Genomic DNA, 15,156 nt, shown 5'->3' on the forward strand with positions numbered 1-15,156 from the left:
GCGCTGGGCCTGAATTACTGACTGTCCTGCCTAATCAGCGCTCTCCTATGGTGCCCCTGAGAAGTGCTCTGGACTGCCAGAATTGTTGTGCCTCTAAGCGCTGTGAAATTGCTAACCCTGGGCGAAGAACTACGCTCCGTTCGCGGAGCTAGCGGAGTTTCGGCAACTCCGCATTCCGCGGAGAACGCGTAGCTGTCGATTACTCCGCGATCCGGTGCGTAGCGTAGTTGTCGCGCGCTGAATAACATTATCGCGTGCGCGGCAATGGCTTTCCTTCGTTCTGCGTTCGCTTTTTCCTGGTCGCGTGTGCCACCATGTTTGGAAACACTCTCGCACAATCCCGTGCGACTGTGCGAACGCGATAACGTCATTTGGACGCGCGATAGCGTCATAAGGATGCGCGAGGATGCTTGTTGGTAAGATAGAGTTCCCGAACACGCAGAACCTGCATTCTTGCACAGAATAACTCGCGAGCAAGTTAAAACCATAATAAATTACCATTTTTGTTAGCAAAAAAAAAAAAAAAAAACTTAAAGTTGACGCGATCACGCACTTTGGCAGTGCGAACGAGAAGATGAGTTCCCGAACATGTCTAACACAACGCGAACACGTTACTTGTGACCCGGAACAGGAAATAAGAGAACGCAAGCGGGCGGGACAAACCTCTTGAGTAACTTAGCGCGCTAGCTATCTCGAGCATGCAGGCAGCGCCCCGAACACGCGCACCGCGCTCCCGAAGACGAAAAACGGCGCGCGAACGGGTCTAGCAAGCAACTACGCATGTCCGCGGAGCTACGCGTAGCTCGCGGAGTGCAAGTGCGTCTTCGCGTAGCTTCGCGGAGTGCGACTACGCGAACTACGCCCAGGGTTAGAAATTGCCCCCGCCCAAGCGCTAACTCTGCTGAGAAATTGCCCCGAGGCGCTATTATTGTCCTGCGCCGTTCCGCTCTGAAAGTGGCTGCCTCACTTACCACTCCGGTGCGGTAGCCTCGGCGCCTTTTTGTGCCCCCTCGGCGGCCCTCGGTGCCAGGAGAGGGCCGCCGCCGCTTCACCGCCGTGGCCAAGTGGGCTCACAAGGCCTTGTACCTGCAGTTGAGGCCCGGCGTTCGCTTTGTGGCGCCGGTGCCGCTGTTGTTGCCCCCCTCGGCGGCCCCCGGTGCCAGGAGGGGGCCGCTGCTACTTCGGTGGGGGCCGCGCTAGGCCCGGTGAAGCCGCTTCCCAGCCTCACATGCCAGGGGGTGCCCGGCCGCGTCATTGGCCGCACCCCCCTCCTGAAGCCGAGCAGCCATTGGCTGCTGTTGTCCCGCCCCCGGGAGCCGCTCCATGATTCGCCGCTGAGGGTGGGCCCCTCCACCAGCCTTCTTCCTAGTGGTTCCCGGGCCGGAAAGCCAGGGAAGGCCCGGGGACAGCCTGCCAGCACCGGAGGGCTGTCTGAGGAGAGCGAGAGCCCTCACCAGCCGGCGCAAACTCCGGGAGGGGTCAAGAGTGATCCTCAAGCCGCGTGAGGCCTCAGAGGGCCGAAGAGTAAGGTAAAGCCCGGTGGGGAGGGCGAAGAGCCGGCACAGAAGCGGGACCTCCGAGGAGCAAGGAGGAGTCCCTGGAGCCGCCCCTCCCCCGGGGAACTCTGCTGAAGGGCCCCGTTGGCCCTAATTATTCACTGAAGGCCCCCTCAGAACTGGGCAGTAGCCCTTATTGACTTAGACAGAACCCCCCACATCCTTCATTTGGTGACTGGTCTGAGGAGGAGGTAGACCCTTGCTGGGGAATTGTTTTAGCCAGATGGCCTCTTAGCAGGGACTGAGTTTCGCAAGGAGAAATCCCCTGCGGGTTCAATGATTTATCCATGCCTAATGAAATGTTTTGCCTTTCGAAGGGGTATTTACCTGACAGAATGGTTGCTTAACTGCTGAAATGGGAATGCTTATTCCAGTTTACAAAGATGTTTTTCTTACCTATGCTTAGGAGGTGGGATGTTGGGTTACGCCTACTGATATGGTTATTTTTACCTAGAGAAGGGTTGGCTTGCCTGATAAGATGTTAGCTTTGCATAATGAGCTGTTTCCCAACCTTTGAAGAAATATTTGATATGCATAGCCAAATTATATGCTTAGCGAAATGCACATTTTCACAGGTTGCCTGAGTTTCCTTGAAACTTTTATTCCTGCAGAGGGAAATGTTTATTCCTACCCAATGCCATGTTTCAGGAAAGCCTATAGTTCTATAAGGAATTGCTTGCCCTAACCTTACACATGGTTCACCCTGGCCAGATGAAAAGGTTTGATCTTGCCTGAGGAATGATTTGCCCTGTTATCTAAGGCCTAATGAAATGTTCTTCCTGATTAAAGGAAATGTTTACTCTTACTTGATGAGATAGGTAATTCTGGCCTAATGAAATGTTTTACATTGGCTACATAGGAAGTTCTACAACTGCTTAAGGGGAATGTTCTTTCTAGCCTACAGTTATTTATTTTCATGTTTACTGCTGTGAAACACTCACTCTTGCTTGGTGAGAAGTGGGTAATATGCCTACAGAACTAATATGATGCAATGTTATTTGGTTGCTTTTGTGATGTATTCCTTACAGGAGCTAATAAGAAGCCAGCTCGAGGTCAGGCCTGTGGTTATCTTTTACGCAATATTATCTAATATTTAATATTTATCTGATATTTAATATTTATTCATCTGATTACTTATTACAAGATGTTGAAACCTATGTATTCTGAAGGAGAACTAAGAAGATATTGATACTGCAATTCTTGATTTCCCTGAATCTGCTCGTTATAAAAGTTATCTAATTTTTATACAAACTAACTGGAGTGGCGTCACTCATTGCGTGCCCATTTTTACTGTCTCAGTGGTTGCGTGTGCTGAATGGTCGCTTTACACATAAGCTTTCGGATGCCTACCCGCTCGTGCCATGCTACCCTCGGGGAGCTGGTAACCCCAGTTCCAACACAGTCAAAATACCGGTGGACTTACTTATAATATTGAAGGTTCTGATGCACTGGGCACTACATCTGAGACATTGCACCTCTGGCACCAAAAGGTAGTCTCTCTTGCTCACTACAAAGATTGTGATGCCCCATGAGCCCTCCCCTTGCTGCTTGATGGGGAAGGATTTGCTACATTATGGTACTTCTTACACTCAATAAGACAAAACCGGGAACTGCATTTTTGGGAGGCAGTGTTGATATGAAATACTGATTTGAAGTATGTTTGTGCTACTTTGTGTAGGATTTGGTAGTTTGCCCTGTTAGGCATTTCAACGATAATGCGGGATATGTAACAGAAGAACAAGTTACTTACCTTCGGTAACGCTTTTTCTGGTAGATACAATATCTGCCTCTGGATTCCTCACCTTGTGAATATCCCCCTTGCGTCAGCAACATTCGGAATTTTTTCTTCGTAGCACGCCGACGTGGACGACGTCACAGGAGCACGGCATCGCGCGCGACTCCGTCTGATGTCACCGACTCCTTATTAGCCCCACGTCGGCGTGATGACGTCAGTTCCGCCCTTTTTTCCGTGCCTTCGAGGCACCCGGACGGACCAACGACAGCAAATATGCATATATACAATGTACACAGTACATACAAACCAAAATAGCACACAGTGCATAGCAAAGGCATCAAAACCCAAAATATATACAAACAATAAAACCAGGTATAGCAGAGTGGACAACGGGGAGGCGGGTGGGCATGTGAGGAATCCACAGGCAGATATTGTATCTACCAGAAAAAGCGTTACCGAAGGAAAGTAACTTGTTCTTCTGATAGATACATCTGCTGTGTGGATTCCTCACCTTGTGAATAGAGTCCCACAGCAGTCCCCACTCCCGGAGGAGGGTGACCACTCTGCTATACCAGGAAATCTTGGAGAACAGAGCGCACGAAGTGGCCGTCCCTCCTCACCTCGAAATCCAAGCAGTAATGCTTCGCGAAAGTGTGGAGGGAGGCCCAAGTCGCAGCCCTGCAAATGTCCTCAACAGGAACACCTCTAGACAAAGCAGATGTTGCAGACTTTGCTCTAGTTGAATGTGCTCTAATACCCTCAGGAGGGTCCTTACCCACCAGGGAGTAGCAAATCTTGATGCACAGGATTATCCACCTGGAAAGTGTGCGCTTGTGCACCGCTCTGCCCTTCTTGCAGCCAGCAAAACCAATAAACAGCTGGTCATCCATCCGGAAGTCTTTAGTTCTGTCCAGATAAAAAGACACCGCCCTCTTGGGGTCCGGACGGTGTAGTCTCTCTTCCTCCTTAGACGGGTGAGAGGGAGGATAGAAGGTAGGAAGGGTAATGGATTGTCCTAGATGGAAGGGAGTTACCACCTTAGGCAGAAAAGCAGCCCTGGTCCTAAGAACCAGTCTTTCAGCATGAATGGTCAGGAATGGGGATTTGGAACTAAGAGCCCGAAGCTCACTCACCCTCCTTGCCGAGGTGATTGCTACTAAGAAGACCGTCTTGAAAGACAAAAGCCTCAAGAGACACTTGTGTAAAGGTTCAAAGGGGGAACCCATCAAAAAGGTCAACACAAGATTCAAATCCCAATGAGGAACAACAAAAGGAGTAGGAGGGAATCTATTAGTGAGTCCCTTCAAAAATCTTAAAACCACTGGAGACTTAAAAAGAGAAGGCTGATCCGGCAAACAGAAAAAAGCCGACAAAGCCGAAAGATACCCCTTGACCGTGGCAACAGCAAACCCTTGCTGCGCCAAAGAAAGAGCAAACTGCAAAATGTCAGACAAATGAGCCTTCAAAGGGTCAACATCTCTCTCCCTACACCAAGAGACAAATTTAGACCACCTATACGAATAAATGGACTTAGTGGAGTCACGCCTGGCAGAAAGAATGACATCCACCACATCGTGAGGGAGAGAATAGGAATTCAAGTTGCCCCGTTCAATCTCCAGGCATGAAGGTGTAATGTCTGGAGGTGGGGGTGTAGAACCTGCCACTCCATCTGAGAGAGGAGGTCTGCCCTGTGAGGGAGACGGAGCGGCGGGTGAGAGGAAAGGTGGAGAAGGTCTGTGTACCACATCCTTCTTGGCCAATCCGGGGCGACCAATATGACTTGGGCCCGGTCCTGGCGAATTTTCCTCAGAACCCGAGGAATCAAGGGTATGGGAGGAAACGCGTAAAGGAGTTGATTTTTCCAACTCAACTGAAAAGCATCCCCCAAAGCTCCTTGCATCGGAAATTGGAGACTGCAGAATGACAGGCAGTGAGCATTCTCGCGAGTGGCGAACAGGTCCACCTGAGGAGTCCCCCACATCTGAAAGATGTCGTGAACCACCTCCGGGTGAAGCCTCCACTCGTGGTCGGCAGAAAACTGCCGACTGAGACTGTCTGCACGAACGTTCAGAACTCCGACCAGATGATTTGCCATCAGACAAATCTGATGGTCCTGAACCCAGGACCAGAGACACAGAGCCTCTCTGCAGAGACACTACGACCCTACTCCTCCCTGTTTGTTGATGTACCACATCGTGGTCGTGTTGTCCGTCAGGACTTGAACTGACTGACCGCGAAGGGAAGGGAGGAAGGCCTTGAGCGCCAAACGTATCGCCCGCAATTCTAGAAGGTTGATATGAAGCAACCTTTCCTCTGGAGACCAAAGCCCTTTGACCTCAAGGTCCCCCAGATGAGCACCCCACCCTAGAGTGGATGCATCCGTTATCACTGTGGCCACTGATGTAGGAAGTTGAAAAGGCTTTCCTTGAGACAGATTGCCTTCCACGCCCCACCAAGACAGATCCGCTGCAGTTTCTCCGGAGATCCTCACTGACTCCCTGAGATCTCCGTTGTGCTGATACCACTGCCTGCGGAGGCACCACTGGAGTGCCCTCATGTGCCAGCGTGCATGGTTGACCAACAGAATGCAAGAAGCCATCAGACCGAGCAGACGAAGTACCTTCAGGACTGGAACAACCACTCCATTGTAGAATAAAGGAATAATTTCCTGTATGTCGTGAATCCTTTGAGGTGGAGGGAATGCACGACATACAGTAGTGTCCAGTACCGCACCTATGAACAGGTTGCGCTGGGAGGGCACCAGGTGAGACTTGGGTACATTTATCGAAAAACCCAACCTGTGCAACAACTGAGTTGTCTCTTGCAGATGATGAAGCACATTCTCCGGCGACTCCGCTTTGATCAGCCAATCGTCCAGATAGGGGAACACAGGTATCCCCGATCTTCTGAGATGCGCAGCCACCACTGCCATCACCTTGGTGAAAACTCGAGGCGCAGTAGTAAGCCCAAAAGGAAGGACCGCAAACTGGTAGTGTTGCGATCGCACCGTAAAACGGAGATACTTCCTGGGCGACTTCAGGATTGGGATGTGAAAATACGCATCCTGCAAGTCGAGCGACACCATCCAGTCTTCTTCCATCAGCGCTTGAAGAACCTGTGCAAGTGTGAGCATTTTGAACTTCTCCTGTTTGAGATAGAGGTTCAAAATCCTGAGGTCCAGGATTGGCCGAAGTCTGCCATCCTTCTTGGGTATCAGGAAATGCCGGGAGTAACACCCCTGACCCCTTTCCTGCTCTGGAACCACCTCTATCGCACCTTTCAGGAACAGTGCCAGGACTTCTTCCTACAGGAGAAGAAGATGGTCCTCCGAACAATAGCCTTGGCAAGGAAGGTAATTGGGAGGGAACTCCTGAAAAGGAAGTGCATACCCATTCTCTACGAGATTGAGAACCCAAAGATCTGATGTAACCGATTCCCAATCCCGTAGAAAATGAGTAATCCGACCCCCTACCGGACCAACATGATCCAGAATGGTGGATCTAGAGCTGCTTTGCTGATGTAGGTGGGGGTTGGGTATTGTTGGAGGAAGTAGAGGAAGAGGAGACTTGACGACCACGTCCACGACCCTTCTGTCTACCTCTATAAGATTTGTACAGAGGGGTTTGCTGCTGCTGCTGTTGTTGCTGACCTTGTCTAAAGGGACGAAAGGAGGATCTACCAAACCCTCTAAACTTCCTAGTGGAAGAACCTCTTGTCTGGAGACCCAAAGATCTTGCAGTAGCCCGGCTATCTTTGAATCTTTCCAAAGCCACATACGCCTTCTTCCCAAAAAAGCCTGTCCCATCAAAAGGCAAGTCCATCAACGTGGATTGTACATCAGTAGAGAAATCGGAGGATTTCAACCACGCTGCCCTTCTGGAGGCAACAGTAGAGCCCATAATCCTGGCAACAGAGTCTGCTGTGTCCATGCCACTCTGAATTACCAAGCGGGCTGCAGCTTGAGTATCAGAGACCACTTCATTAAAGTTTTTTCTATCATCCTCTGGAAGCTTAGATGACAACTGCTTCACAGAGTCCATCAATGCATGAACATATCTCCCCAAAAGGCAAGTAGCATTAGTAGATTTTAGAGCCATGCTACCCGAGGAGAAAATCTTCTTTGCAGACTGATCCAACTTTTTAGACTCCTTGTCTGCTGGCACCTGAGGAAAAGAACCTGCAGACCTGTTGGAACAAGCGGCCTGTACCACTAGACTCTCTGGTGACGGATGTGAAGAGACAAACTCTGGGTCACCAGGTGCCACCCTGCAGCGTCTTGCCACAGACCTTGAAACAGTAGGAGCAGTCAACGGTCTCTTCCAGACCTCCATTATCGGTTCAGTTAAAGCCTCAGTAAATGGAAGTGTAGGCTCTATAATAGAAGAAGGAGAGTGTAAAACCTCTGTGAGGATGTTAGGTTTGTACTCAACAGTAGGTAAAGTCAGATTGAGTAGATCTGCAGGCTTTCTAATAACAACATGGTAGGGTGCCACGTCCTTAGACGGTGCATCAGAAACAGATGGTAAACCCCACTCAGGAGATAGTTCCAGACCACCAGCACTATGTAGGTCTTCAAAACAGTCCCCTTGATCTAGAAGTTCACCTTCTTCAACATCAGAATCTTCAGACCTCTTTTCCTCCAAGAGATGCTGAGCCCTGCGTCTCGACCATTCCATACGAACCGAAGTCGACGGATCCGGTAACGACTCCGACGGAGCCAGGTCCGACGTCAGACGAGGAGCCTGGGTAGTTGGAGGACGAGACTCACGGACCGGCGTGGTACCTCGATCCAAATCACGAGGTCGATCCGGAGTCGGCGAAGCCGTATGCGGAGTCATTGACCTCGGTGGAGCCGTACCGAGCCAAGGTGTGTAAGGCGCCGGCATAAACGGCATAAAAGGAGCTGGGGCGTAACTTTGAGGAATGCCCAAGTTGAAAGATAATGGACCCATGGGACCAGCCGGTGCACCAGTGGGGTACATTGCTCTCGAATAAACTCCAAACATCGCATTGAGGAAATGCGAGGGGTCCTGTCCTGGACCAGGAAAGGGAGGGTACGAACCTACTGGTTGACCTGAAGGAGGTTGTTCCGACATCGGTTCATTCTGACCCTCTTGATCCACAGGGATCACCACCGGAGTCGGAGCTCGAGGAACTTCCTCTTCATCTTCATGCTCCGAAGAATGGTGTGACTCCGGATCCGGTTCTTGTTCCGGAATCGGGGAACCTCCAAGAAACTGAAAGGGAGAAGGAGATATAAAGTCCTTGTGATGTTTACGAGACTTCTTCTTCGAATCCGAAGACTCCTTCCCAGAATGATGTCTGGAGCTGTGCTTTCTCCTCTTGTGCTTTCTCTTTGAGGAGCTCGAAGCATGACCCGAAGCCGACTTGGATCCAGACCTCGACCTCTCTCTGGATATCGACTTCGCTCTGGACCTTGACCTCGAAGCCGACCTCGATCTCGACTTCGAACGTGACTTCTGTCTCGACTTCGATCGTCTCGACGTCGAAGATCTCCCAGTCTCTCTACCCTTTACCTTTGCAAGAAGAAGTTTTGCTTCACGTTCTCGTAACGCCTTAGGATTCATCTTGAAGCAGGATCGACAATTTTTAACATCGGGGTCCGATCCAAGACACCATAAGCAATCTTTATGAGGATCGGTGATCGACATCATACGAGCGCAAGACCCACATTGCTTGAATCCTGTCTTCCTCGACGACATCCTCGACGAAGAAGGAGTAAATAAAGATGAAAATGTAATACTATAACAAGTAGAAGATACAAAGTATCGCAGAAGATCCCAGAAACCGTTAGCGTCGACGACGCGGAAAAAAGGTAACTGACGTCATCACGCCGACGTGGGGCTAATAAAGAGTCGGTGACGTCAGACGGAGTCGCGCGCGATGCCGTGCTCCTGTGACGTCGTCCACGCCGGCGTGCTACGAAGAAAAAATTCCGAATGTTGCTGACGCAAGGGGGATATTCACAAGGTGAGGAATCCACACGGCAGATGTATCTATCAGAAAGGAGCCCACTAGATAATGTATTATCAGTGAAAAACACAGCTTATCAGTGCATTCGCTGAATGCCCATGTGCCTTGCCCAATCACCCAAGAAATTTCCTAGTTAGCCCCGGCAAAGTCTAAGGGCCAGTTGTCTCACATAGGCTGGATTGTGTGGTAGGCCTATGTACTGCTTGGGAGCACTGCTGTTGAGACGGGTATGGAGCGAGTCCCATTCTCACAGTGTCTGAGCATCTTATTTCTTTGCACTCATGCCAGTAAACATGTGCATCGGGTTACTAAGTTGGGATCTAGGTATTCAAGCACCATTGTTACAATGCGATGCAACATAGAGACAGGCATCTGAATTGTTCCTGGCATGATGCCTCTGGCCTGTGGTAAAAAAAACTATGGACAGTGTCTGGCTCATCTATTAGTTGAGCTTAATGGGAATCCAAGAGTAAGACTAAGCATGGACTGCAGACACTCTGGATTATGGTCAGGCCCCAAGGAGATGGATACCAGACGTCATCAGTGGTGCCCAATCCCCACACATATTACTGAGCATGGACTTGAGTTGTGCATCTTGGTACAACTACTCTGTAATATGGATGCATTGGCCAAGCTTGAGGAAGTCCTACCTAGTTCACAGTGATCAAGAAGGTCATAGCACCCCTGCTGTTATGGAGGAATTGGTGAGACCATAAACCACTGTGGCCTACTCTCCCAGAGACACTGACAAAGCCAAGAATACTGCAGTTTTCAGACACCATGCCACCTGCCATGGCCCATGCTGCCACATATCACCTGCAGCCCCACAAGCACCAGTGAAGATAACTGATCCAACACCCATTCCAGGCCCCTAGTCAGATGACAGGTGTTTCCTCCAGCTACTAGAGATAGGATCAAAGTGTAAGTGCCCAAAGGACTTGAGATGGTCCAAGAAAAGAGAAGAAACAAAAGAAGTGCCCAATACAAAATCATACATGAGGCCTGTGGAAGAGGAGGGCAATGAAGGAGGAAGAGAATAAAGGATATTATCAGACAACTTTCTGAAACTCGTTCTTCACAACAGTGGACGATTTTGCACAACATAAGAGCAGGATAAAAGTTATAAAATTGCCAGAAGTGCCACAGTACGAATCAAACCAGCTGCAATAGTTGAACTTCGGGACAACGACTCCACTTGCATTTGACATCACTAACTCAGACCCCACAATAGTAAGGGTACACTAGGTTAAACTTTTCACAATAATGGAAAAACCATAGTTTGGGTGTACTGGAAGAATGACTCTTGAAGTGAAAGCTATAAGTAAATTCACTTGAGTGGTTTGGTTCACATCATGGGCACCCTGGAATAACAAGACATGAAGAAAAGGCATGTACAGTGTTGGCACTGATGGGCAACTGCTGAATTTCAGGTGCAAATGTAAGCAGACAAATGGATAAGGGACAACCATAAAAGTAACGGAGGGAGAAAGACGCACTGGAGTGGAAGTAGGGAACATCAAGCTCAAATGAAGAACATAGAATGTCAAGGTGAGACTATGGGAACTAACGAGAGGTACATGAGGTCTATATTCCACCACCAGGGGCAAATATGTGACACTGCCTATGTATATTATATGGCAAAGTAACTACATTGGGGCACAAGGAGGCTAAAAGGTCCACTTATTTCTTGTGTGGTGACTACTGTTGTTGTTCCCTAACACATTCACCTAACCAAATATGTACATCTGCCACTTACCTGCTCTTTGATAAGGAGGCTGTTTTTTTTAAGCACATAATCCATCACAGCTCTTCCATTCACATCATAAAAACCTTTGGCTGTTAAACTGGACATTAAACTTAAAGTGGCAAGAATAACCTGTAATTGAGAAAAAAGGTAAGCATGGTTAGTGAGAAACCCTTTTGGTGTATTAATAGGAGAAAATCACACATTCCAGTGAGAAAGTAGCAAGGGAGTGTGAGAAAACCATGCATTCTCTCCTTCCTGTTGTCCACAGAGTAGACAGATATAAATTTTTATGTGTGGAAAGCCAGTACCTGGATACAACCTTTTAAAGTATGTTGCAAAAAGGGATATTATGACACTCTGAGAATGAAACTAGAGTCAATTTAATTAAACTGTTCTTATAGAGTGTCTGACTGAAGTGTGAAAGAGGGAATATTCAAATATTCCAGGTGGGCTACACCTTCTATAGGTGCCTGAGATTTGATAAAAGATTTAAAAAAACATTGCAAAATATGCCTAGGTAGGTTAAAACCAACAAAAAAAGCTCTCAGGACCTGATATTGATTACAAAAATGCAAATGAGAATTCAACAGGCTGTGGATTCCACTGCTGAGGGAATTAAAAGAAAACTAGAGTCGTCTGTGGGAAGAATGATGGCCGCTGTCTAACTCCACCTGTAAGATTGAGCAGACATCCCAACACGGACAGCAGATAACAAATGGGTTGCAGTACTTAGAGTTCATTGTCCCACACCTTGTTGTTTGTTTGATCCATATCACTTTCAAGAATTAGTTTTGGCTCAAGACCGTAAATAGTCACAGTCTCCTGTATCCAGTATTGAGTTAAAATTCACATCCCTAACATGGTTCTGTACGCTGTATATTTGCACAATCTGGCCACAATGGCTTCAACTGCCAAAGAATACATCCATGCTTGATTTTTGTGATTCTAACATTCCTAGCAGAGTCCTGTCTCTCATGTTCCTGGTTTAATCTGAAAAATATCTAAGGATAACTTGGTTTATACGGTGCCCTGAGGTTAAAAATGACAAACCCAATACACCTCTCAAAGAGAATCCAATAGAGACAAAGTTATGGCAATACAGCCTTTTGTTTGTTATCAAAAGAAAACAGTTTTGTTGATTTTCCTTTGTGCCTATGTCCTGTGCTTGCTAACATGCTGAACATGGTGATTCTGATACTGAGTTACTTGCTTTCTCCATGGCACTGAATTCAGGCACATTGTGGACATACATGGCTTCTAGAAAGTCACATATATTCCAATTTCTACATAAAATTCATCTTTTATATCACAATCAGACTTTTCAAATGTGCACATTGAATATTATCCTGTATTATCGATCCACGTTTGGTGAGATTTCGCTGAGACATACCCAAATATTATTCTTGGTAGAGACATTTGAAATACCTTACACCACGGTTGTTAAATAATTGAGGGGATATTAATATTCTGAACTTCAAAACCCCTTATTTGATCATCAACATTCTCCTCCTCAGTGAGGGGTATTACAGATCAACTCAATGTGAAATACAGACCAAATATCTTAACAGCATACACAAACTTTCTTTTAACACACATTTATTAAACAATTAGGGATCAGCAACCTCTGGGATTGGGTCTGAAAATAATGCATTGACACAGACTAGGGCAGGAAAACTGGGATATGTCCACTTGGACAGGGAGACAATGGATCACAAGACACACTGAACTGACAGAAATGGCTGGAGGTTGCATGACCCAACACCTCCACTGAAGACTTGCCTTGGAGAAAGTCAACAAAACCACAGCTCTGAGTCCATGTAAGTAGGACTACTGCACTATGCAAAAACTGCATAACTTAATTAGATTGAGTTGCTAATTATGAAAGTGCTTTAACACACGTATAATAGCTTGATGGTACCTTGCGATTGTCATCCTCAAGCACGTGACGGACAGCATCCAGATAAAAGGCACCTTCTGAATCTATTAAATAAAACCATACAACAAATGTTCATAACACATAGATATTGACTTTGTCTATTAAGATCAAGATTAATACATAAGTAGTGAAGTTTCCACTATCAACTGTGATTACCACCCTGAGGGTCCTGTCTTTCAGTTTTGGTTTGTGAGTCTGTGACTGTGAGCCCCATAGGGCTATCAATGCCTTCCTGTTTCGCCGTGCATGTCTGTGTCATCATGTACCACTGAGCGTGTCTGTGTCGACCTGCTCCATATTTTATTTCCCTTTTTGTTCCTGTCCAGTGTCTATGTCAGGATCGGTTTTCACAGTGTCCCTGTCCCATTAATGGCTCACAATGGGAACAATTAACCGAAAAGAAAACAGTGGCACTCCTTTATTTCTTCACCATGATTCACATAATTGAAGTTGATGTAAGCAAGACTTTATTCGTAAATTGCAGTGCTCTACCAGGAAAAGTTGGCAGTTAATGTAGCTGAAGAATATAAAATTGAAGCATTTTGCTTATACCTGCACCATGTTGGACAAGTAAGGGAGTAAGTTGGGAATACAACGTAGGGCACCGGATTCTATGACAAGCATTTTATCCCTTTAACTATTTTCCCTGCCTAAATCACACACTGCCACCCACCCACTGACAGTCTTACCAGTTTCCGAAAGGAGCTTGCAGAGCAGCTGTAATGTTGTGGCACGGGACTCTGCACCTATCTGCATCAAGCTACTTTCGAAATATTTATGGACCTCACTAGAGTGAGAATGGGCTGCAAGAGTAAAGTGAAAAGAAAAAATAGACATAATTGAAAAATAACACAACATAAAATTATGCAAGAAGGAACTCAACGCCGGGGAGCAGCCCATCAAGGCCATTCTTCAACGCATGTCCAGGAGGTATGTTATTAATGGTCTGCAACATTTAATTATGATCTTACGAGCACATGGTACTCATGTGACTACTATAGCTGTATATAGTAAACTGCGCACCATATTCTAGTAGCAAGCCAACCAATGTACTGGGTGGGGAGATAAATACTGAAGCAATATTAGCTTTTAAGACGATCAAGTTACGTGCAGGGCAGTGTACAGAAATTAATGTTACAGAGGACCTGATCCCCAGTAAAGGCCAATATATACTTGCAGTATCACAAATATATACATACATACATTTATGACCAACTCACCCAGTGACAGGATAATAGCCGTGGACAACTTGAGTGGCTCTTCTGTTTCATCGGAAACCCCACTTGAGGGTGTGCAGATCTGCCAATAACAAAGCCATAATAAATAATAATGGAAGCTAGGCTATCTGAAAGCCAATCCCATACATCCAGACAGCAAATAACTTCCAGTGGGGGAATGATAGCATAGGAGTTTGTCAGGACTTGTGGGGCCATGATCCATACCACGCTACCGTAAAATAATTGTGTGGAATACAGCATATTCAGGGTGCCCGATATTGGTGGAAGTGCAAATTCTCAGATACCACTCTAAGATGGATGCCTTAGTTTCCTATGGTTTTAGGATAGTTTGTAAACTCAGAAGTCTGGCGAGATTGCAGAAGGTAGTGGTACTTAATGCTTTTAACAAAGCTGGCACTAGTGGCGGCTATTCAACGTAATCAAGACGACGGTTGTTGTTACACATCATCTTGGTTTATCTCTGGGGACGGTAAAGCTGTTCCCCTTTTGCGTCCTACGGTGTCTGGCCAGCATAGTGGGTTGCATGCTTTGCAGAGCAGGCCTTTTTTGCTTCACTTTTTGCCCATTTTGCGTCCCAGGTCTCTAGTCAGCAGAGTGGGGAGCGAGTGTTTCTGTCAGTGGCTTCATTAGGGCCTTTTTCTGTTCTCCCCGCCACTTGCTGTTTCTGCTGTACCACTTCATTTTTTTTTCTTTACCGGCATTCAGTTCTCGCACTTTGGTCCTCATCAGAGATGCTTGCCTTTTGTTTCCCATTCATTCCAGATTCCACGTGTCAGCAAAACAAGTTACTTACCTTCGGTAACGCTTTTTCTGGTAGATACAATATCTGCCTGTGGATTCCTCACCTTGTGAATATCCCCCTTGCGTCAGCAACATTCGGAAATTCTTTTCGTAGCCTCGCGCCGACGTGGACTTGGACGTCATAGAGACACGTCATCGCACGCGACTCC

The 15,156-nt window shown here is 47.1% G+C and overlaps 1 protein-coding gene across 1 annotated transcript in view; it reads right to left on the bottom strand.

Moving 5' to 3' along the window:
* LOC144790850 (maestro heat-like repeat-containing protein family member 2A) overlaps positions 1–15,156 on the bottom strand; it is a 93,470-nt gene that overhangs the window by 64,939 nt on the left and 13,375 nt on the right. The window contains exons 3-6 of the mRNA XM_078665515.1: positions 14,189–14,267; positions 13,658–13,771; positions 12,951–13,012; positions 11,042–11,161 (exon numbers count right to left, since the gene is read on the bottom strand). Of these exons, the coding sequence (XP_078521641.1) occupies positions 11,042–11,161; positions 12,951–13,012; positions 13,658–13,771; positions 14,189–14,267 (375 nt within the window). The remainder of the gene's footprint in view (positions 1–11,041; positions 11,162–12,950; positions 13,013–13,657; positions 13,772–14,188; positions 14,268–15,156) is intronic.

This window comes from Lissotriton helveticus, chromosome 11 (assembly GCF_964261635.1).
Source record: "Lissotriton helveticus chromosome 11, aLisHel1.1, whole genome shotgun sequence".
NCBI lineage: Eukaryota > Metazoa > Chordata > Amphibia > Caudata > Salamandridae > Lissotriton > Lissotriton helveticus.